The 25,433-nt window shown below is 39.3% G+C and overlaps 1 protein-coding gene across 14 annotated transcripts in view; it reads left to right on the top strand.

Annotated features, from left to right (window-relative positions):
- The first annotated feature begins 4,365 nt into the window (after nt 1-4,365).
- Nucleotides 4,366-25,433, top strand: part of TCF4 (transcription factor 4) — a 315,108-nt gene continuing 294,040 nt past the window's right edge. For 4 of the 14 annotated variants that reach the window (XM_073343593.1, XM_073343592.1, XM_073343582.1 and 1 more), the window contains exons 1-3: nt 6,064-6,146; nt 6,967-7,058; nt 8,820-8,892. In XM_073343593.1, coding sequence (XP_073199694.1) covers nt 6,086-6,146; nt 6,967-7,058; nt 8,820-8,892 — 226 coding nt within the window. In that variant the 5' untranslated portion in view covers nt 6,064-6,085. The other 10 variants (XM_073343597.1, XM_073343587.1, XM_073343585.1 and 7 more) reach the window with 9 other exon arrangements.

Genomic DNA, 25,433 nt, shown 5'->3' with positions numbered 1-25,433 from the left:
TCTGCTTCACTTTAATCTCCTCCTTCCACCTATGCATGTCTTGTAGGTGTGGTGAAGTGGGGCTGGTTGAGTCCTTAACCCCTTGTTGTACAGTGTGGGGTTTGTATACCCCATCAAACACTTGCCCTCTCAAGATGGCACCTGCAGAACCTGGGCCAGCGGATTGTTTCCCCCCCCTCACTGGAAAAAACAGATCAGCATTTTTTGTGTGCTTTTTCCTCTCTATGCTGAATTTGGAAGTCATACAGCCTGAGGGCAGGTACCAGCACATAAACTGAGGGGTTGTGTCTTTCATGGCACTTAACCAACTCTAAGAAGGCATGATCAATGACAAGTCTGAATGGATTTCCCGGGAGGTAATATTGTAGAGAGTCCACAGCTCATTTCATGGCAAGTCCTTCCTTTTCTATTACTGAATATGCCTGCTCCCGAGGGAACAGTTTGTGGCTCAAATACATTACAGGATGCATATCACCTCCGCTGATATGAGCCGCCTTCTGCACTTTGCACAGTGGCTCCAAATGTCTCTGGAGGTGCTGCCTGAAGCCCCTAAGGAGGCTGCATGGTGCAAGACGCTGATCCCTGCTGACAGTGCCAGAACAAAGGCCAAGGCAACACATGTCACTGTCCTTGCTAACAGCTATTCAGGAGCAATAGCTGGGCACTGGCGGGAGGGGCTGCTGCTCCCCACCCCCCAATCTCCACCTATGCTTTGCAGGCTGTCTTGGCTACAGAAAAATCCACTGGTGGCTGCATGCAGCCATGGTGGCCGCATTTGAGAAATGCTGGCCTAGTCCTACTTCTGAGGCATTGGTTTGTAAAGTGAACTCTTTTGAGAAGCTGGGACTGAACAGGACAGGTTCTTGACACATATGGTCTTTCAGCTTCTCAAAGGCCTTTTCTCAGTGAACCTTCTTGGGGCTGCTATCCTTAATTAGGTCTGTGAGGGGGCTGCTGTCATCCAAAAGTCTGGCACAAACTGGCAGTAGTAGCCTGTGAGCCCAAAAACCTTCTGACTTGTTTCTTGTTTCATGGCTTGGCATGGGCATGCTTTTGAGGGTCTGGACTTGTTCAGGAGGAGCTGAACTTGACCCTTCCCCAAAGTATATCCCAAGTAGGTGATCTCCTCCTGCACCCCAAACCCGCCATCCCTGGCCCCACCCCAGAGCCCACCCCCCCAGCCCTCTGCCCCAACCCAGAGCCCCCTCCCACACCCCAAACCCCTCACCCCTGCCCCACCCCAAAGCCTGCACCCCCAGCCAGAATCCTCATCCCCCCACCCCCCCACCCCCTACCCCAGGCTGGAGCCCTCTCTCGCACCCTTAATCCCTCATTTCTGGCCCCACCCAGAGCCCACACCCCTATCCAGAACTCATACCTCACTCCCCTAGCACCCAAGGCCCTGCCCCAGCCCAGAACCCTCTCCCAAACCCCAAACCCCTCATCCCCAGCCCCACCCCAGAGCCTACACCCCTAGCCAGAGCCCTCATCCCCCCTTCCACATACCCCTTGCCCCAGCCCAGTGAAAGTGAGTGAGGGTGGGGGAGAGCGAGTGACGGAGGGAGGGGGGATGGAGTGAGCGAGGCAGGGCCTCAGAGAACGGGCGGGGCAGGGGCAGGGCCTTGTGGAAGGGGCAGGGCTGGGGTCGGAGTGGAGGTGTTTGGTTTTGTGCCATTAGAAAGTTGGCAACCCTTTCCAGCTCCTGAAACGTGGTCTGCACTGGTCCCATCAGGTAAGATGCCAACAGGGTGGCCACTGGGCTGCCATCAACACTCAATCAAATGGTATCAGGAAGGCCTCCGGATCATCTTCATGGCCCATCTTTGTGAATTTCCCTGGCATGGCAGGACTACCAGGCCCAGGCCTACAGGAGGGGAAGCCCTGGGGAGACACTGAGGCTGCATCAAGGCCACTACCTGTTGGACCAGTCTTTGCTGCTGTTCCTGCTGTTGTGCCCCTAAGTCCTGGACCAGGTCTTGCTGCTGGGAAGCCATTTGCTGGTGCTGTGGCTGCTGGGCTGCTTGTTGCTCTGCTGGTTCTCAGTCATCGATTTGAGAAGACATTCTAGGTCCATGTTGTCTGTCCCACCAATTCACATCTTTAGGTGGAGGGTGTTTGACCATCTGGGTCAGCCACTTCTCCCCTTCTCTAGGAATGGGAAGGATACTCACATTTTCCACCAGTTAAGGGGTCGCCTCACCGCTGGCACCTCCTCATGGCCAGGAGTGACGTGGCAGCTCTGTCTCGATGGGGTCCCTGCTTCCAGGGTAGTCCACAGACAAAAAGTAAGGTGAGTTAACACAAATAAATTGAGTTAGTAAGAGAGAGCAAGGCATGGCTCCTTCTCTGGGTGTATCAGGATCAGGGAGGGACCTTCAGGCAGTTGTTGCTGGGGAAGTTCTCACCTTCCCTAAGCTTTTTCCTCAAAACTGAGGGCTGTTCTCTTCCCTGGTCTGCCCACAAGGGAACTGTTCTGCTTCTCTTTTAACTCCTCCTCCCGCGTGTGTATATCTTGCAGCTGTGATGGGTGAGAGCAGTATTTGTTAATGTATTCTAGCCCTGATGGCTGCAGAGAAAACTTTAAAAGCTTGAACTGAATGCAAACCAACGTGCTGAGTCTGCAGACAGCTTGAAACAATAGCTTGGAGGTGTGAACTGCCCCATATATCTCAGTAGGTTGTTGACTCAGGAACCTACAGATGACAAATCATGTCAACACTGTTAACAAAAGCATCCAACTAATATTCTTATTGCACAATTCCAAACCACCTCCCATATCTTCAAAGGTGTCAATATCTCCTGCTTGCACCCTGACAGCCTCTGTGGTTATGAATTGTCCATACAAAATTCTGTGGCAGATTGAAAGCTGATAAGGTGCGGACAATATAAAATAAATTGAATGCAATATCAAAATAAATATCACAGGGGCTATTATGCTGATTGTTTTAGTCATGTTCATATTTAATTTAAAAAATCCTCATTTTTTTTAACTTGAAGCTGTTATAGAATTCCCAATCCACCAAACCAGTGTACCCCAGAAATGCAGAAGTTTTGCTGGAAGAATTAGCTTCAGTTTGTCACAGACTATGTGGGTCTCTTGTGTATATTATAGTCATTTTTATATTTTATTTATATTTTACTGTTTTTGGGTGTATAGTTTGTTTTATTTGTTCACATTTTCCATGCGTAGCATATTTATTACACCCTTTTAATACTATTGATGTTGTGGTTATTGCAGATATTTTTAAAATATTTTTAAAATTAATAAAAAAATCCATATATTAAAAAAATAGCTTACTATTTGTAATAATACTCTCTGTACTGCTCTGGCATACACTGGGTATATGTTACATCCCTGATAATTATATTCTCTTCTGAAACATTGATGTGATGTGGTCAACATAACTATGGGGTGAGGAGTGGGGGGCATGTGTGCATCAGGAAATTTAGTTATCTTACATAAAATACATACTGTTTTGCAATACCAAAATGCAAAAGGCAGAGATTATGCCACGGAACTAGGGATTGGAGCACCCCTTATTTCATGATGGATTATAATATAGAGGGGACTCGTCAAGGCCTTGCGGCCTTTAACAAATGGTGTTGTGGCAGTTTTATGAGCCCCTCTTTATCTGTTGAAACGAAGCCACATATGATCTCGAGACAGGTCAGCTGTGTGTGGGGTTTTTTTTTTTTCTATCTGTGTTTTAAACTGTAAGCTCTTTGGAGCAGGGACTTTCTTATTTTTGTGCCTTGCACAGTGCTGAGAAAATCTGGCACCAAATAAAAATAATAACAGAGGTCAAAAGTAAATGTCGCATCCTGTTTATGTTGCATCAAAACTTCAATATACGGGAAGACAGCAACATCGCATCTTCACCACCCAGCTCCCAAGAGTGCTTTGGGGGACATATACACCTCTCCCAAACCCTCCTGTGTGACGAAGGGTCACAATGTCGCACGGAAAAATTAAACTAAAGTGCACGCGGCTGTACTAGAGCAGGTGGCAAAACCTGCAACCCAGTTCTAGCCCGGTCAGTCATTCCAGCTGCTCCTAAATCTTAAGCACCACTAGCTGGTGCCCATCAGCAGGGCTCTTCAATTCCTATTTGTCTGTCTCTTTCACAGGGACCCACCTCCTCACTAGCTTCCTGTTTCTATTGCATTGGGATGGGTGGGGGTGAATGGGAGGTTCCATTTATCCTGAACAGAAACCATCCTCCACTTTCCTCCTCCTCCCACCTAGCCTGAGCTGACTCCATCTTGGTCGACTCTCTAGCCTGTCTGTTTATCACTCTCTTCATTCCTCCCCCCACTCCCCACTCCCCCCTCCTCCTCCTCCTCCTCCTCCTCCTCTCGTCATTGTCCGTAATAGACGACGCGGCGGCAGCAGGCAGCAACGTGCGGCGGCGGCGGCAGCAGCAAGCAGCTCGTTCTCTTTATAAACCCCTCTGCATTGCCCGGATGTGAATGGATTACAATGTATCTTTCAGGGAAACGTATTATTACCAACGTCTCCATGGGGGAGTCACTGATGATGATGAGGCGAGAGCTGTAAACTTGGAACAAGTTTAAGACTTTTAAAAAACAAACAAACCAACAACACAAAAAGCACCAACCGAGGAAGGACAGAGGGAACAACACATCCCGCCACCACCAAGATTTTGAAGAGTTTGTGAATAACCATGTGTTTATAAAAACAAAAGAGGGAAAAGTTACTTGGATTTTTTTTTTTTTTTGGCTGGCTTTTATTTTTGTTCTGTTTTGGGTGGGGAGATTTTGGGACACTTGTTTCGTGGTGGTGAATCAAAAAAAACGAAAAACAAACAAACAAACAAAAAAAACAAAGCCAGGTGTAGTGTTCGTTTAAATCGGGGAATAACCCTGGACCAGGACTGAGAACCAGTTAAAGTACTTTTTGTTGTTATTTTTTTGTTTTTGGGGGGTCAAACCTATGTGAGCTTATAAAGCACTTTCGCAGAAGATTTCTCTCTTTAAAATAGATACATATTTCCTTGGACTATTGTGAACAGATTTGTGGCCATTAAGGTAAAGTTACAATTTGCTGTTAGAGTAACTTGTGTGATTTTTTTAAAAATTGTTGATCCCGTTGTGTTATTTTTGAAAAAAAACACCTTACAACTTGTGCAATGTGTAAATTCAAACTGAAAATACACTGTACTAGTGCATTTATGCAGTGTAGCTATATGTATGAACTTATATTGTTCAACGATCCATCTAACGAACTTGGTCCTTTGTTTCTTGCTGGAAAATGAAGTCAGGTTTTGAGGTTTTGGAGTATATGGGGCCTGTAGCAGCAACATTTGAAGTAAAAGTATAACATGCTTTAAGGGTGGAGTGGGAGGGGTCCGCTGGCATGGTCCCCAGAAACTTTTGAGTGTAAAACAAATCAAATGGTTGATTCCCCCCCCCCCCAAGTTTGCAGCAATACTCTCTGTAAATTGAAACCCAGCATGTGAAATGTAGCGTTAGGTGCAAAAAAACCAAACAAACAAACAAAAAAAAACCACAACCAAATCAAAACAGAATTTAAAAAGATGACCTGGATAATACGGGTGTGTGTGTGTGTGTGTGGGGGGGGGGATATTGTTCTTCTTGGCAAAGTCTTTCAATCACGTGTGTATTTGCAGCCTAGTATAAACTTGCTTTGCCATGTGTATGTGTGTGAGCTGAAGAAATTTAAAGTGTAATCAATTTAAAAGTGCTTCGGACGAGGAGGAAATCTGCACCAATTGACTGGGATTTCAGGCTACGTGAGCTGCGGGTCTGGAGGACAATGAGGTGCCCGCTTGCGTTTTTTCTTTTCCTTTTGGAGGTGTTACTGTGAAAGCAAAGCCCAGAGCCAGGGGAACGTGCTCTTTTTCTGCTGCTGCTTTGTCCCCTTTCCTTAGCTGAACTTGCAGTCCGGCTTGTTTTGGTTTGTTTGCGGGGTTGCCCCCCCCTCCCTCCTCTCGCTTTCTCCCGAGGCAGAAAGAGTTTGGTTCAGAGTCAGAGCTCTGCCGTGTCTCTCTTGCTCTTTAGTGGCGGTAGCGGTGTGTGTTTGGTGAATGCCGTGATTATAGCAATGAAACCCAGAGCTCGGTACTGTTCTTGGAAGGGGAGTCCCTTCTCTCCTCTCTCGGGCGGTAGGTACCGCCGCTGGGCTAGAGTCGATCGGTGGCCGGCCGGTGTAATGGTGGAGCTAAGTTCGGATCTGTGGGCTCGGACAGGAGCTGCTGGAGGGGGCTTGCTCACCACGCGGCTTTTTATTTTTGAATGTATTTATTTATTTGCCTCCACGGGGGCTGCGAGCTCTTTATGGAGCGAGTCTCCCTTTGCCCCCCCCCGCCCCCGGTTGCCCACTTTAAAGGAACTGATGACTTTGCAAAGGGGCCTGGGGTGCTTTGATTATTATTATAATTATTATTATTTTTTAACCATCCTCTCTTTCATAAATGAGGGATTTGGTCTAATTGTCAAAGCCTGAATTCGGCCCCCCATCCCCTTCCACTCCACCCCCAACTCTGATTTCCCTTTGCACCCGGCGGCTCTTCACTCTAAAGACTTTGGGTCTTTAAAAAAAATCCTTACATGCTGCTTTACATGGAAGGAGGAAAAGGAAAAAAAGTTGGGAGCGGATGGCTGTAGTTTCTTCCCTGCGATTCTCATTCATTCCTCGCTGAACCTCCTGTTGCATAAATGATGCGTTGAGAGCGTGGCTCTATTTTTCCTTTTTTTTTTGGATTTGGGTTTAGAGTGGATGTTACCAGGTTTCGATCGTCTCTTTTGGAAATACAATATCGCCTTTTTTGTTGTTGTTTTTGCTGCCCCTCCATCTTTTTTCCCTCCCTTCTTCTCAGCTCCCCCTCCCCAATCTACCCGCCCCCCCCCCCAAAAAAAATCCGATTGTGTTTCCTCTAAGGCTCGGGACTGGGTTTCTGATTGCGGTTATTTCCATGTTTCTAGGTTTGTGTGATTTTGCTAAAATGCATCACCAACAGCGAATGGCTGCCTTAGGGACGGACAAAGAACTGAGTGATTTACTGGATTTCAGTGCGGTAAGAAACAACGGTGGAAATTAACAACAGCTGTAAAAAATATCTTCTAGCTGATCTGTTAAACTAAAAAACCAAAAAAAAAAAAAAAACCCAAACAAAAAACAAAACAACAAAACTGTGATCTAAGTACATTGGGTAATTTTTAATCAGCAGCTAGACCCATGGTAAATATGCTCGCTTAAAAAACAAAAAACAAAACAAAAACAAGAGTCTTATTATATTTTCTTGTACGTGATGGGAGATGCAATCTTGTGCCTAGCTTACTTTTAATGTCATGGATATCCAGAAATTATTTTTACAAAAAAATCAACCCACCTAAAAATGGACATTTCTCATCATTAGTTAATATTAACAATAATATAATCCTATTACTCAGCACTTATTTACATTGTCAAAGTGTTGATGGCACGTGAACTAATTAATTACTAATTAGTTACTTATATTCTACTTTCAGTTCTTCCCTTGTTTCATTTTTTTGGCACATTGAGAGTGCAAAGAAATCCACAACTGCCTCAGTTTAAAGTTTTCTCTGAAATCTCAGATGGCTTCTGCTGTCGTTAAACCTGTTTAAATCTTTTCTGAGGATCCCCGGATAGATGGTGCTTTTTTAAAAGTACTTTTTGTCTCTTTGGGGTTCTTGTAAATAGCCTAGTTCTGAGGGCAAACGTTAATCTGGACGTGTGCACTTGTCTAGTTTTATTCCCCCCACCCCATCCTTCCTCTCCCTTCCTCCTCATCCCTCCCCCCTTCCCCACAATATGTCAGGAGCATTTATTTAAGGGAAAAAACCAGTTTGTGTAAGGTGCATGTATGTTCTAAAAAGAATCAACATTACCACGAAAATCAAAACCACCTTGTAAATGAGGCTATTTCAGTCTGCTGCTGCTCTGGAAGAAAAGGAGTACTTGTGGCACCTTAGAGAGTACTCCTTTTCTTTTTGCGGATACAGACTAACACGGCTGCTACTCTGAAACCTGTCATTATGCTGCTCAAGACTTTCCTTTGGAGAAATGGCTTTGGGAAGTTTGGCCAGGAAATGTAGCCTGAGGCAGCTTTGCAGCCCCCCCCCCCCGCCTTTGCTTGTTGCACTTTTTCCATTTGTTCCTTCGCTTTTTGCAGGCTCTGACTCAGGGAAGGTGCGTATTATCCACTAGACACGTCGAAGAAGAGGGAAACCAATTAGGGTCGAAATAAATGCTGGAGAGAGAGAGAGAAGGGGGAGGGGAAGAGAGAGATTGAGAGAGAGAGAGAGAGAGAGAGAGAGTCTTGCTTCAAATTGCTCTCATGTTAGAGACGAAATGAGAATTTAGGGCAGGTGGCACTTTGCATTATTATTATTTGGGTTCACATATGACAGGCAAATCCTAAAACGGGATGGAAATGGACATTGCTACATTTATGGCCAAGGTTTCAACAAAAACTTTTTTTCCCTTGCCTTTGTCAGCATAGGAGTTTGAGTGGGGATTGTTCCTCACTGAGTTTTGGTAATATTGTTGGGGTCTGTGATTTTTCCAAATGTTAGTTGTATTGTTTGGGACTCTAATGAGCCTAATTAAAAAAAAAAAAAGTGGAAGTGGTAAGGGGCTAGGGGTGGGGTTGTAAGAAATACGGTATCATTTTCGGTACCATCATCTCAGATGGATGATTCATATTAAGTAAACTATTAATGTCCTTTTTTAGAGAATGTGGAAGGAACTTTGGGTTAACAATGAACACAAAATCTCCTGTTTTCCAGCAGTAATGTTTCTTTGTTTCTTGTAGATGTTTTCACCTCCTGTGAGCAGTGGGAAAAATGGACCAACTTCTTTGGCAAGTGGACATTTTACTGGCTCAAGTATGTAAAATCTTTGCTTAGCATGCAATTAAAATAGTCTTATTTATTTACATGCATTTTGTCCGTTTTGGTTGTGTTAATCTGTTTTGGAGAGCACATTCATTGAGCGCTATATAAGAGCTGGTAGTATTATCATTATTATTATTTCGACAAGTCTGATTGGAACATTTTCAAATATTTTCATACGTTTGTTATTGTAAATAAAAAAATCAACAGTATAATTGTTCAAAGTGAGCTAGGTTAAATCTCATTTTTTAAAAAATCAAACGTTGGAGAATGTTTAAAAATGGGGGTTTCTGTGTTTATTTATATGAAGAATGGTAACCAAAACAGCTAGGATAAGACTTAACAGTCACAAAGCCTCTTTTATTAAATAAATAAATAAATAAAAAATAAGAATCATAATAGAAAGGTCAGCCATACTAAAGCAAATAATTCTTAATTTTAGAAGTTAATGTTTACTGATGGAATAATCATGATCAACTTGAAATCTCAAAATTTTCCTTTTCAATTTAAGACACTGATACTTTTTCTTTCTTAATGTTTTTACTCCTTTCAAAGAGTCCCCTGAAATTCACTGAGTATTATCATTATTATTAATATTATTTATTATTTATTGTAGTTGTAGTATATGGGTGACTTTTTCATTTAATAAATATATGAGCCTTGTTCGTGACATATTGTATATGTGTATCTATGTATATGTATAAATCAGAGTTTTCGCAATAGAACACCTGTACAATGATTGTCTGGCAATTAGGGAGGAGTTTTATGTCAGAAATTTTTATATGCCTGACTACTTCAAATTACACACATTTAAATTTCTTTATTCTTTTGGCTATTCAGTTCCATTTAAGAGGGTTTCTTACATTGCTGCAAGTAGTGTTTTGGATGTGTCACAAATACATCTACAGTTAAACAGTTGCAGTGTCTTAAAAGTACTGGCAATTGAACATAACTGTACAATGTACCTAACAGTATTGTATACAGAATACTGCTCTAAATCAGGTAGTAAATTTGGACAAGTCTTTACTGCAAACTATCACTGGATCTCTCTCTCTCTCTCTCTCTCTGTGTAAAAGTCACTGCATATAGTTTCATGTCTGTTATTTTCAGTTTGTACTCAAGTAATTAAAGAAACCTCTTCTGTGCATTCAGTTTAACCATTTTTCTGAAATGCACTGATACGTTAATTAACTTTTAATTTCTAAAGAAGGACTTTATTACCATTAATTTGATGTTAGGTTGTGTTATACAATATTTATATGTCCTATTAGGTGCCACTTAGTGCTATTAAACTCTATTTTTTTTCTCCTCTGATAATATTTAGATTTTTAAAATAATGACAAGATATTTATGATTTTTCTTCATAAATATAGTTATATTTTCAATGTAGTGACTTTGGAGATTTTACTGATCTCAATAACTTTATAGTCATAGTTTGCCTAATATCTCTTATGTTAAAGTGCTTAATCCTATTTTTATAATTTTATTGACAATAGCTGTTTTTATTGAATGTATAATATTCAATACATTTGTTTTCATTGGACAGAAGTGTAAAGCATTTGTGCCAGACAAATCAATTTGTCATGCTTATACACAATCAATGCAGTAGCTAACTTTGATCTAGCAGTAATTAAATAGATTGCTATATTTAAGAAATTTGTCTTATGCTTCAGCTATGAAGCCAGTGTGATCAAAAATAACAAAGGATAAAAATTCTAAACAGTTAGTGAAATTGAGTTTTATAGTGTTTGTATTATGTCTAAAATTGAAACTATGGAAATAACTTTGGTGCATCATTTTTGACATGCAAATGATTTAATGAACTGAGGTAAGTCAGTAATATTAAGATGTGGACCATTTAAAATAGCAGCTCTCATTGAAATTCATACTTAATCTCACAATCTGTGCTAACATGCATATGCTTAAATATAGCACTTTGTGATAGAAGAGGGTAGAATTGCCCTGCCTGATAAATAGAAATATATATTGGTAGATTTTATTCACAGTGTGAAGAAAATGTTCACTATTCTTTGTGTAAATAACTTGCAATTTACTATATAAAAATCTCCTGTTTGGTCATTAGACAGGCAATTTAAAATACTTGTTCATTGGTTCCCAAGAAAGATGTCAATACCCACATATTAAAAGTATTGTACCTAATGCACTAAATCGTATATCTGTGGCCTTGAAGATATACTTGTATAAAGAAAAAGTGTAGTTATTGTTTCATGGTATATGTGTATAGCTGTGTATAGTAGTGCCTTGGAAACTGCTGCAAGATATGTTTTAGATAAATGAATATTCAGCAGCATTAAAAACAGTGATATTCGTAATTCAGAAATATAATTTATTGTCCCAATTTTTTTTAGCTATCAAAATTTGTTCAAAACTGAGACTTGTATGCAGATTACTTTTTCTACTGGGTAGATGAACTTAAAAAGTTTGAGCAGACAAATGACATTCCTCAGTAAAACTGATATTTCTCGTGTTGAAGACGCACAGATGTCGTCATCCCTCTGTGTTGACTTGAAACTTCTGAGTACAAAAAAGACCCCAAAGAAAAGTAGTCCCATGTAGTGAGGTGAAACTAACTGTGTTTGTGCGGAGTGTGGTAACATTTAATCTTGAAGTCATTTTATAGCTCTTTATTCATTTAATACACAATGCTCTGTTGTGATTTGTAGTGTGTGAATGAAAATAAAGTAGAGCCATATTTCCTTTAATCTTTAATTTCACAAACATAGATTCTTACCACCTTAAGAAATGGTGAGGCTGCAAGGGAGAAAGGAATGTAACCTGAGCCACAGCCATCACATTCCCATGGAGCATTTTTCACATGAAAGGTTTTTGTCAACCCAGTAAAGGACCAGCAGCTTTTGTTTGATGTTTGCAGGTGTTCAGCAGAGAGCACTAAAACAATTCAGCCATGCTCGTTCAGAGGCTTTATGACCTTAACAGGGGGAATTGGTGAGGATTGGAATTATTTTTAAGAAAACTTCCCTAGAGTTATTTTAACTTGTATATTGAAATTGTAAAGTGATTTAGTACCTGCTAGCCAATGGTCTTAAACCAAAGTGAGAAATACACATGTCCATTTGAATCAATTATTTATTTATTAATTTTTAGGAAAGGATGGCAAAATAACAAAATCTACTTTTCCAACATTCTAAAATATTTTGTGAATATCTGTCATGTTCTTCATTTATATCAACTCTCTACAATAAAAACTGTTAGCTAGCAATGGGAGTGTGAGATAAGAGAGAGACAATAATTGTTTGTACTTGATTTTGAGAATAGATTTTGAAACAGACATATGATATTGTTGGTACTGAACAACTTGTTAGATCTAGTACATTGGTCACATCTGGCACACTTCAGATTTCCAGCTATTATATGGTGGTTACAAAATCCCTCTCCCTCCCAGTTGTGTTAAATTTTGGCTTCTTCTTCTTCTGCAAGTATTTAATTTTATCTACATTTTCAAGCATCTATTAAAGATTGCTTACAGTATGTGTATTTGAATATTGTGTGGATGAGAACAGCAATAGAACGAATTAATGCTTAGGATAGGCCATTCCTATTATGTGAAAAATCTTCGTTAGCATAGACATTACTGAATATGTCTATTGATTTAAAGGATTTAAAAGTTTGCGTTTAATTGTGTCCCTAGTTTGATTAAAGTTGTCCTGAATTGGAAAAATAGTGATTACCAATTAATATTTCTTTAAGTAGAAAGACACACATTCAGTTTGATTTTGAAGTTATTTTTGACTTGGCCTGTGTTTGTGGGTAAATTGTAGCAAAATGTGAAGGGCTTTTACACAGTTCATTCTTTGAGCATGGCCTTCTGTGATAAAGCACATATTTTTTTTATTATTAGTTGATCAGCAGGAAAACTTACACTAAATATAATATTTACCTTAAAAAGGGTTTTGGTAGCTGTTGAGTCTAGTGCCACCTCAGTTTGCATCCACAGCTCACATTAATGTTAGTAGGAATCGTGTGTGTGTGTGTGCGGGGGAGAATAGACGTGATTGGGAGATTTTTTTTTTTTGAGGAGTGCTAATATTATTTTATTTTTTAAAAAAATGCAGAATTACCGTTCAACAGCAGAAAATAAAGTATGAGAGATTTTAACCAGGCAGAGGAGTAGTTTTAATAACTGAGAAGTAGAAACTGGCATTGGTATATGATTATATGTTGCAGTTAAACAGGTGCCCTGAAAGACTAGCTGTAGATGTTCAAATTTGTAATGGATTACATTAAGGGTCAGACTTAGAAAAATATTATTTAATATGGGTGTGGGCTTCAGTTGCATGTTGTGTCATGTTTATCAATTTGACACACGACATTCCACCATTTTGGTGTATGGATGCAAAAAAAAAAAAAAAAAAAGTAGCAGTAGAAATCGCAGACCCTTGGATCATTTAACCTGCCAGTCTTCACCATGGTCAGATTGTATTTATGGATTGTAATATTCTTCTCTTATTTTGTCTTTTGCTAAATCTTTAGGATTTAGCTACTCAAATACTGAAGAGCAACTACTTTCATATTTTTCATCACTAATGTTGTGTAATTATGATTAAGAAGAAAAAGAATGCTGGTTACCTCCCATCCTTCCAGCTATGTTTATGTATAAAGAGCTTGATCCTGCTCCTATTAGCCTCCATGGCAAATCTCTTGTTGACTATACTGGAAGCAGAATGAGGACTACATTTTGGTGTTTGAATTGGCCCTGAGATCCCATATTACATACTTATAGGTCTTAAACATTTAGGCATAAATAGAAGAGATTATTACCAAGCATGTACCTTATTCAAAGTGCCAAAGTGAGTGTTATTCTATAAAGAGCATCCTAAAGTAAATGCCATCTCTAATTATTTGCCTATATTTTAAAATTTGAAACTAAATTAGTATCTTAATAATATCAGAAAGAAGATATGATCCCCTCTTAACTTCTGACGAAGAGGTCACTGACATACTGTAGCCTTGGAAGATGATGGATAGTTTAGGTAACAATTTACAAAAAAGGTTATGTAGAGTGCAGTACCGTGTTTATTATATTTGAAACTGTAATATATACATGTACTTTGCTGTTAGCTACTGTATCTTTTTTGTGTTTAGTATGGGTTTGTTGTTTAATCATGATCAGGATATACCTATCGCACGATGTATGTAGGTATGCAACCCCATTTATGTAGTTTATAGTTCTAAAGCATATATTTTCACAGTCTGAGTGATAAAAAAATTAATTGGGTCCAAAATTCAGCCAGTGCAGCTTGAAAGAATCATGTGCAGCTGCTATGGGAGTCTGTCGGCCACATTAAGCATTGACATAAATGATGTTATAAGTTATTGAATGAATGTAAGTTAGTCTTACGAAGGTGCAAGTGTTAAACCAGTGTGACTTGCCCTGATCTGGCATTAAATGGGGTTTCAAAACCAGTGTAACTTGCACACTGACGGATACAGTAGAAAAAGAGATTATCAGGATGGTATGAGATACAATAGGTTTCTTCTAATTTGGTTTGTTCCCACACCACCTGCAGCAAGCTGGGAACCAAATTCACATTAATTCTTGTCAGAAGTCAGTACAAGTCCCATCAACTGAATTTGATTCCCATAGAACACTACTGAGGCATAAATGATAATTGCGTTGTGCACCTGCTGAACAACAGATCCTGCAAGTTGCACTGCTTTGCCAGTTATACACATTTTCTGGCCCTCTTATGTCCAGTGTGTAATTTACACTACTATTTATGCCATGGCTGAATTTGAAAGTCCAGTGTTTGATAATGACTTCAGTAAATAACAGGTTTTAAACAAACACACTTTGGGATTCAAAGACTGTTAAGAATTAAATAATTAACATTTTTGGACAACATCAGCAAATTATCTTTACCATATTACTGCAATGAGGAAATCACTTAGATAACAGATGAACAACTGAGTCACATAAGCATATATAATAGAACTATGTAATGAAAGTTTATGTTGAATCTCTCTTAAATGCTCAGAATGACAGAGTACTAAAGACTGTCATATAAACAGTTGTGTTTTGAGCTTAAAATTATTCCTTTTTTCTTACATTTGCTATGATAAACAAAGTAATTTTATAAGCTTTTCAGATTAAACATTTACATCTAAAGGTAAACTACATTTTGTATCTGGAAGTTTTTGACTTAGGAAGGCCTAGAAAGAAGTAGAGTTGTGGTGACCTCTGGCCTGTGTTTTCAGTGTTTGATATTATGATGCTATTTAGATCTGTTCCCATGAGCCAAGATAACAGAACTGCAATTGCTTAACAAGGAACAGTGTATGTGTTTCAAATAGTCTGTATTTTAAAGATCTTTTACCAGCATTTTTTGGATAAATGTTATCAAGGTGGTGAATGTAGCCATTCAACAGGTAGAAATTAAACTTGTCCAAAAAATGCAAATTCATTTATATTATAGGAAGTATCTCAAGGATCATGCTCATTTTGTTTAGAGGCTTATAGAACCATTGGGGAAAAATCCCATAGTGTTCACTCAGACAAAACTCTTATTGAAGTTAGTTGGGTTTTACGGGTATAAATAAAGTCAGATTTTGGTTTCTAGAGAGAAGAATCTGTGTAATTTGGGAATAGTTTACATGTCCTATTTAATAAATGTATATATTTATACTGTAGTAAATATCAATGTATATATTATACTCCTCCGTAACCTTTATCTATATGTTTATCAGTCTTTACATTCATAGAGGACCTTTGGACAGGAATCTTGACCTTTTTTTCTGTCTGGAAAGCATCCTAGTACATGATTGGAAATACATAATAATAACAATAAGAGCCAAATGAGATCACTTTGGACATTTAGTCTGGCCCACTCTTTCTGCAGTGTTAATCCCTACAAGAAACTGCATGTAAGAATCTTGATTTTAAACACAGAACCGGATTTTAAAAAATAACTACCAAAACTGGGCATTCTCATTTGAGTAGCTATTTATATTTGAATGTCCAAGGGCCCAGAGCAATAAGGTCTTCAGGGTTCTCAACTCCTGTTCTTGTTAGGAAGTACTGTGCACCTCCCAAGATCTGGCCCAAGTGCCCAAGCTCTGCTACCATTATCAGTAATTATGAAGTATAAACATTTGGGATTTGTGCCTTCATGCCATGTGTCTTCTTTTGAATACTGGACCTCCATACGTCTTATCTAACCTGCTCTCAATAAGGGCTTATTGCCTAGTGGTCATTGGCAAGGCTGTAGTACAGAAGCAGTAGTGACTGAATTTTTAGACAATTTTCTTAATATTTTACAAGGCCATTAAAATATTTTTTTTCTTAACAGACTTGCAGGAATAGCAAAAGTGTTGAGAAAGGTTGGCATGTTTACTTTCATCGCAAAAGTAAATAAAAGCGCAGTTGATCAGCTTATCAAACAACCAGGTGTGTTTAAAAATCAGTTTATCTTGGTGGATTTCAGAGCTGTGAAAAGGTATTATATTTAAAGGTACAGTTACACTATTGTTCCTATGAATGCTATTGTGCTTTTTTGTGACAGTTAGCATTTAATGAATGACTTTCTCGACTATCATTGGTGGTAGTGACAATATGGAGTTTATTAACTGTATTGATCTATTTTGGAAACAGCACTTCACACGTCCTGCTGTATTTGGAGAGTACTTTTGAGGAATTAGTTTTATCCTCTAGAGTTGATTTTTAAAAATAATTAGAGATTCCTCTTTCACTTGATGGAAAGTCCTCTGAGGTTAAGATCATGCATTAAGCACTTAAGTGGCGCCTTTCACCCAGTCTATTCAAAGTCTATCGGAAGTGAAAGATGAGATATTGGTCACTGAAATTAAAAGTTTAATAAGGGTCTGATCCTGCTTCCACTGAAGTCAAATTCTGATCTTTAGTTGACTTCCAGGGGAGTAGAATTGGGCTTTAATTGTCTTCTTTCAGATTTGCTTTAAGGGTGACTTGTCCTGCAGACCTTACTTGTGTTAGTATTCTTATTGAAGTCAGTGGGAATAGTTAGGTCAGTGGACTTTCTCATGTGATTAAGAGCAACAGAATTGAGCGCTATGTGGATATGCTATATATATTCGTGCTTATTATATTCATAGGGTGAGAGTCTGTGCTGTGCCATGATAGAACCTGCAGTTCGAGGGGAAGTGGGGCTAAGGTATCTGTCACCTCTGTGCCGATTCTGAGTAGTTCAGGGAGCCGCAGTGGCCCCTAGCCAGGGCTGTCCACATCATGATAGCCTATCACCAATTGCCTGTAGACAGAAGCACTGTCTAGAATCTCTGCAACTCTGTGTGCTGCAGCTCCACTTCTTCATACCCTTGACATCCCCTTCCCATCTTCAGCCCCACCCTTTATACTAGGATATGCAAGAGTCCTTGGAATTCAGCATGTGGCTGTCGTCTTCAGTTCTTGTGCTGGGGGAATTCTCCTCTTGGCTGGATCCTAGGTTTTTAGACCCCCTTAATGCTGCTCCGGTCCTTTTACCCAGTGTACTGTGACCAGAACAGGGGTGAGAATCTCATCCACACATTTTAAGGCCAGAAGGAATCACCATGATCATCTAGCGTGTCCATTTACATAACACAGGCCATAGAATTTCACCCAGTAATTTCTGCATCTAAGCCAATAAATTGTGATTGAACTAGAGTATATCTTTGACAAAGACTTTCAGTCTAATCAGATACACCAATATAATATATAAGATCATTATATTTTGTGAGTATATAACTAGATTGGGCACCCATCTGTCTGAATTCTGATGATGTTGGCCATAAACAAAGGATTCCTGAACTGCCTTGTTCCTGAATAATTTATATAAAATTGCGGGTTACCAGATTAACACAGCATAACCTGGTTTGTCCTTGGATCATGCATTTGACTATGGTCAACCTGTTTGATAAATAACCGTTAAAAGGATTTTGTTATGTTAAAAATAACAAAGCATGACTCCTGATTGAATATCAAGACTGTAATTTAATCTCAGAGGTTCTGGTACCGTTCATAAACCATTTGAGTTGTTTTGTACTTTGTGACATCAGCCTAAAACTTGATTGAATTATGTCTTTGTACCGTGAGAGCACCTGCTAGTACCACTCGATTTAAGGGTCTGTCAGCATTTCCATTACACGCCTTCTTTCTGAGAAGTTTGTGCCTTGGACTGAGCGTTTGAACTTTGCTCAGCACTGGCATATAAACTTTCAGTCTGGGAGCAAAATAGCCCCAAACTGTAACATAGTGCATAATGTGTCAGTGCCACATTTTTTTCACCACTGGTTTTCCCTTTTAAGATGTCTGATCCTGCTTTCCTTAGTTGGACAAAGTTCCTATTTCAAGTCAATGGGAGTTTTTCCGGAGTGAGGACAGCAAGTGTTGGCCATCAGTGAGATGCAAATGCATGAAAGGGAGTTATTTTAAAGTCTTAAAAGCAAGCCTGTCCTGAGCTGAGGCTGTGACACTTGGAGTCTCTGTAGTGCAAGTTGTTTGTGTGAACCTGCATATATTTGAGGGTAACTAGGTGCATGGTAGATCCATACTAGCAGCCTTGCCTACTGCTAGCATGACGGACCTATGAAGGGATTCCCATCTAGAGAGCAATGCTGCGTTTGCTTTCAGGCTGTCCAGTCCCTTTCCTAAACCACCGCCTAGTGCCAGTCACTTCTTCCCCCTCCAAATAAGATCAGAAGCAGGAAAGGTATTGCAGTCAACTATGTAGCAGTGGACTTTGGGGTTCAAAGCATACTTTGGGGACAAATCTGCATTTAAATGTTTTTGTTATATTTTAAACAGAATGCAAAAGTCTCATCCCTCCGTAGAAACTTGGAAAGATGCAAATAAGTGCGTGGGAGTATCTTCTACCTTGAATCCGTGGAGCCTGGAGAGTGAATCCTGTAGGGCACATGTGAGGGCAGAGGCTAGGAGGGAGTGCAAGGCAACCTGGTAGCATCTGCAGTGCTGCTCCTTTGGCTGAAACTCTCATGAATGAAGATCTGTGTTAGCATCAGGCAGATTTCTTATGTGGATTTAATATGTATATAGATACATCGTGTGGTTTGATATCTATGTAAAATGGGGTTAAAAATTGAATTTCTGTCCTCAGATGCACATTCATGACTCCAATGACTTGAATCGCCCAGAGTTCCATCACTTTTATGATTTTAAATTAGAATGATAACAAATCTGTAAATATACTTTGTGATTTAATTATATCCTGTATATTAATTCAATACATTTGTTTTCTTTGACCATTACAGTGGCTTTTTAAAATAGGGGATATGCCTGAACTATAGTTTAGTCAACCTTATGATGCACGGACATCAAACTATCAAAACCCAATATAATGTGTCAATTTGTGGCAAACCAAATAGTGCTTGAATTCAGTTTTCAGGATCTCACATTAACATTTAAGTACAGACTCTAGCTGGCTGATCTGGGGTATTCGTTCTGAGATCGGGCTGAAATACTAAGTGAACAGACATGGAAAAAGGCAAGTATCTTGATCCCCCACAAGTTCAATGAAAGGTTTGCCATTGACTTTAGTTGGGACAGAATTAGGCAAAATTATATTATACTACATTTTGATTAGAAGAAGATTAACGTTTGGAAAATGATAAAATGTGGAAAATGATAAAGATACTCTTATATAGAGCTATTTTCTTTAAAATGAAACCTAAAGCAAAATATTTATCCTTTTACTCACTAGAAGACTTGAGTTCAGAAGTCTGTGTTTCCTCGGTTACTGTTGATGACATCAGCTTCCTCCATGCTATCATTGGTTAGAGGGAACAGGCAGAATGCTGACCAAAGATTGGAGGGAGTGTGAAGGAAGAGGAGGGTTTATTTGAGGTTACGGCAGTGGACTGGACGTCAAGATTCATTTCCTAGCTCTGCCATGGATTTCTTTGTGACATTGGGCAAGTCACATATCTCTGACTGTGTCTCAGTTCCCATCTAAATGGGATAGATAGTACTTCCTTTGTCTATTTGGTCTATTTCTTGGCAAAGACTGTCTCGTTCTTTTTGTTCAGTGCCTAGCACACTGGGGCCTCTGAACACTGCTGTAATACAAATAAAAGTGATTTTCAAATATGGTTTTTATTCTAAATTGGTTTTTAATTTTTAACTGTATAAGAGGTCAGTCCTGAGCAGCCACAGGAGGGATTCAGCATCTTGCTGAATTGGGTCTATAGTCTGTTAGAAGTAAGTCCTTTTTTACCCCAGCCTTCCACTGCGTGACTATCATCCAATAGGCATCAGAGTTGTGGTTTTGCTTCATGACCTGTTGGGACTGAATAGAGATTTAGAGAGAAGGGCAAGGGTAGGGCCTTGGCTGCATGACTGCCACGGATAGATCCAATACCCAAACCTCCTGCAAGAGAAGGAGGAGGCTCAAGAGCTTCCTTAGCTACTGCAGCTTTAAGACTGCAATAGCAGACCTGGGTTTGCCCTACGGTTACTCCACTGGCTTGGAGAGTAATTTATCTTCCTTGATCTCAGTGGATCTCCCCAGCACTCAGCTCTTTTACCTGCATTGTGCATGGAGGAGAGGATTTGGACTTTAGTGATCTGGATATTAAGAGATTTGTGTTGTGTTGTGTTTTTATTGCAAAAGCCTAAAGCTTTGCACTTCACCTTGCAGAAATCATACCTACCCAGATTTAGAAATAATTGCTGGTTTAGTCCTTCTTAAATACATTATTTTACAGTACGGTGTATATCAAAGTACTTCATGCTGTACTGAGCTGTATTGATTTCTGATGCATAAATTTACCTGAGTTTGGATGAGCCACTTTTTTTGCTTGTTAGGCTTAAAATCCTTTTTCACCAGTAACTGAATGTTTGTGATGAAGATTTGGAGGAGAAATGGACATAAAGATTTGGAAAATAAAGATTTGCTATTCTTGTCTGTGTACATAAGTTGGGCTATTCTGTTTTTTGACGGACTTCTACAATTATTTATTGCCTTGTATTCTTTCATTTTGTCTACATATTACCAAAACAATTTGTTTCATAGGACCTTGCAACCTGAATTCACTCTTCTGTGACTGGCTAGGTATCAGATACCACGTGCAGTATGTTATCAGGAGTCTTTGTTGATTGGTCTTCCACTAATGCTATTCGAAGGCAGTTCTGTTCTTTGTGATATTCTTGGTCCTTCGAAACTAAGTTTATTTGATTGTATTTTGTCCATAGAAGCCTTCGGAGAAAAATGTAGTTAAATACATCTAGAAGTTAGATGAGTCCGCTTCATTCTACGGGATCATGGTTGCTAACAAATGCACTGCTTAACTTCTGTTCTTCTTGTCTAATTGCTCCGTAGATTTCGTATTCTTTGGGAAGATTTACTTAGGAAATCCTGTGTCTTATTGTATAAATAGTAGAAAATTCATTAGCCTAAATTAGATATTTCATAAACACCACAAATTCGAGAATTTAATTTAAGAGCTAGCTTATTAACTAATGGACATTGTTTTTTTTACTGTCCTAATTTCCTCATTTATATTCCACTTTATTTCTTTTATCTCTCTCTTTTAAAACTGGAGTAGCTAATTGGCACTAGTGGCAGCATCATGGTGACAGTGCTTCAGGTTCATGCTCGTGTCAAGATTTGATAAAGCGGTTTGGTCAGTGTGAAAGAGCAATGCTTCTTCTCATGTCCCTGACTGTGATTGAAACGTACAAGATCCTGAAAATGCATTGATATCTAATGAGGAAATGAACATAGCAAAATTACCAATTACACAAAAATAAACACACAGTTCAGAACAGTTTTGGTCGCCATAGGAGCTTTTAATGTACATTCTTCTGTAGATGCTCCGTGTCTACAAGCACCTTGTTGGTTTTCTGTTTAATACTTAGCGGTGAAAATAATGACTGTATGTTGTTATTATTTTAAGCAAGAAACTAGTTTAGTTGAAAGACTGTTGCCAGACTATTTTTAAAAAAATAACACCTTTCACTTCTCTCTGGGTTAATATTAAACGTTTCTGTTCAGTCCTGGGTACTCAGAGACTGTATTAGGAAGACTGTCCTTCCTTCCTTGCATGTGGAAACTGGAATGTGTGATGTATTGTATCTTTAGATGTAAGAAGCCAGTCTGCCATTGGGAAGGGCTAGGCTGCGTTTTCAAAATGGGAATTTTACAGAGGGAGAGACACAGACACACTTTGCTAAGACTCATGGAGATTTTATATTTGTTCCTTCTTTGTTGATTTCCTTAGTCCAGTCATTTAGACGGAAAGTCCACTGAGATTATGGGGGGAAGGGGGGAAGGAAGGAAAAAAGAAAAAGAGGCAGTCCTATTCTTTCTGTACTCACCCAATCCTGCCCACTGGTGGAGCAGGATGAGACCCATTTTCTGCAAGAGACACAATCAACTTGAAGTCTAATTCAACTTCAAAAAATGGATTGCAGGTATGACACTTACTCTGGAATTCCCCTGCAAATTTTTGTGGTTTTACAGCCACATTTTCCTATTATTTGTTTTTAAATCTCCATCTGTCTCTGTCTGAGAAGCCCAGACAAACAGGAAATTAAGTATGTCGGGGAAACAGTGAAAATGTCTAATATACAAAGTAGTGTGAAATGCACCAGTAAACACACTGAAAATAATAGTGAGAAAGAATTTATTCTTTTTAATCTTTTTCATTTACTCTAAGGTTTTTTTCAGTTGATGGGGTCTCTCTAAGTCTTATCAGGTCTGTATTATCTCCTTTCCTTTTTCCCAGAGTACAGTGACCTTTCTCCATTCTCATAACTGTCAGATCAAGGATCTCCATTAAATGAACAGCAAATCCATTCTCTTGTTCTTGTGTTTTTCACATTATTTATTTATATTCATGGAAGACTGTCTCTCTGTTTGGGGTGGCACAAAATTTAGAGTATGGCTTGGTTCCATCTCGCAAAGAGTTTAATAATCTATTCCATGCCTGAGCTCTCAATATGTACAATATTCAGAGTAAACATTCTTTACCAAAAATACATACTCTAATATCAAAGACAGACTTATCTGAAACTTCTACGAAGCTAGAAGAAATAACAATTTTGGCTGATTTCTTAAACCCCTGCTAAAAAACAAAGTGTTACCTCATTACTTTCTAGAATGTGTCTCGATTTAACTTAGCAGCCCAATGCATCCCACAGCAAAAATTCTTATTGTTTATTGGGAAGGATGAAGCTTAATACATTTCTCCAAGTACAGTATATAAATCCATCAAAAGAAATAGCTGAAGGTGAACAGGAGTTACTGAGACCGCACGGTATCTAAATGAATTGTATCCCAAAGGTACTGTATGATTTAAATATCCCCCCGCCCCCCGGGGAACCCTTGTAGAGAGGGATATTGTAAACCCCATGGTGCCAGAGGCTAAAAACTTTTCAAATGGCTCAAAAACATTTTGAAGCAGTTATAATGGACCATATGTTCCCTTTGTAGTGAAAATGTGCACAAAGAATAAAGATCCACAGAAATGTTCTGCAAAAATGAGCTGTGCTATTTATTCAAAGCATACCCTCTCGTCGTGGCTGGAGATGCTCCTTGAAGACAGCCAAAAATATGGTTACCATGTTGGGGAAACTATTATAGGAGACCAGGTTGTGCATAACTGTGCAGTGAGCTATTTCCAGCTCCTTTCAGTCAGAGGTGAAGCCAGCCCTCCATCATTAACAGCATATATTCAGTACTCCATGATAACATCATTATCATGCCAAAGCAAGGTTCTCGTGCCTGTGCATAGTAAGTTATTGTTATTAGCAAGGGAATCATAAGCTGCCCAATTAGTTTATAGGTCTGTATCTGGCCCAGTATCTGATCTCTCAGAAAGATAGGAGAGAGTGTCCTTTTCAAGCTGCCACATTTCCAAAAGTATAGGAGGTTTGAGACATGCTATCTAGTTTCTTAATCTTAATTTGTTCATAAGGAGGAAACTTGAAGATGAAATCTCTTCAGAGTATGTCAGGAAGCTACCTCACTCTAAGAGGCCAAGTTTCTTGTTGATGCTTCAAAGAGAGAGTTTCTTTGAACTATCATTTTATCCCATTGTTAGTTCCATGTCCTTCATCCAATTGGTGGAGAGTCTTTACAGGCATGATTGTGCATCTCCATGATTAGTGCCATTTTGTTTTACCTAGCTCAATGGCTAATAACACGTAATTATCTGAGACTTTTGTTACAGTCAGAATTTTATATTCACATTGGTTTGCTTAGATACAGATAAATGCCATTTAGCATGCCACCATTCTTTGAAACGTTTGAGAGCTGTCTTCAACATCTGTACTGGAAACGTTTATTTTTCTTATTAATTTCATTAGGGTTTCATGACAGAACTTATTTGCTGCAGAAGAACGTCTCATCTACTGATGGGTGAACCTGACAAAAGATTTTGTGTTGATAAGCACCCAAGAGCTTAGATGCTTATCCAGTTACCTTGGATCTGCAAAACTGGGCTGAAAATCTAGTGGGAACAGATTTCTTGCTTATAGCTTAGCTATAAATACTGTAAGAATGGCATTTCTTAAGGTATTTCAGTACTAACACTTTCTTTCCTGTTTGGAGGCAGCAAGTTCAGAAGGGTGAGAAAGTTTTAAAAACAAAAAAACACTAGTGGGGAAATAGTATCCGCAAATGAAGAGTTGGTAGTTATGGCTTTCTCTTAAGCATTACAAATATTAAAGAAATGGATGGTGGATTTTTAATGGATCCCATCCTCAGCTGGTGTAAAGTGGCATGCATCACGCCATAGAAGTCAATAGATCTATGTTGATTTACATCAGCTAAGGATCTGCTCTTATGTTGGGGAGGAGCTAATGGGATAAAGTCCGTAGTATCTTTGTTTTGGAGAGGACAGCAAGCAGGATCATTGCTTCCTGGGATGAAGAGATGCTGCAGCTCTTTCAAGTATTTGTGAAGCTTCCACTTAGAAGACTTTTTCTATTTTATCTTTCATCGTAAAATTAGAAGTGCACATTTCAGGATTTCTGATTTGGCTGAAGCCTCCTTCAAGCACACATTCAATAATTTGTCTTATTCATCTCCTCATCATGCACATGGTTATGTTACATTCACCTAGGGTGCAGTGATAGAGATAGGAAGAATGAATATGGATGAATTGAGGAATACAAGTGCTGTAAAGTGATTTTTACAGCTCTTCGTATTGAGTTTGATGCTCTCAAATGGGACACTGTCAAGACCTGTTCTATTTTTTGAGTCATCAAGTGCACTTCATGAAGTTTCCCCCCTGTGCTGGGGCCTGCTTTTGGTCTTAACTGAAGTCAGAGGTGGTTTTGGCACTGATTTCAACAGGAGTGGGATCGGGGCCCTTTGTCTGCCTCATTTGTCTACAGACTTGTAAATTTCAATATCTTGCAAGCTTATGCGAATGGAGGTGACGGGGACAGTGGTGAAAATATATAGTTTGCACTTGTGGTCATGTTTATTTTTTAGATTAGGGTTGCCAGAAGATTAATTTTTATCTTACATGCTGATGTAGACCTTGCTGGGGTGAGACCTTGCTGGTGTCAGAACAGA

This window comes from Lepidochelys kempii, chromosome 5, assembly GCF_965140265.1.
Source record: "Lepidochelys kempii isolate rLepKem1 chromosome 5, rLepKem1.hap2, whole genome shotgun sequence".
Taxonomy (NCBI): domain Eukaryota; kingdom Metazoa; phylum Chordata; order Testudines; family Cheloniidae; genus Lepidochelys; species Lepidochelys kempii.
This window is presented reverse-complemented; position numbering and strand designations above follow the sequence as displayed.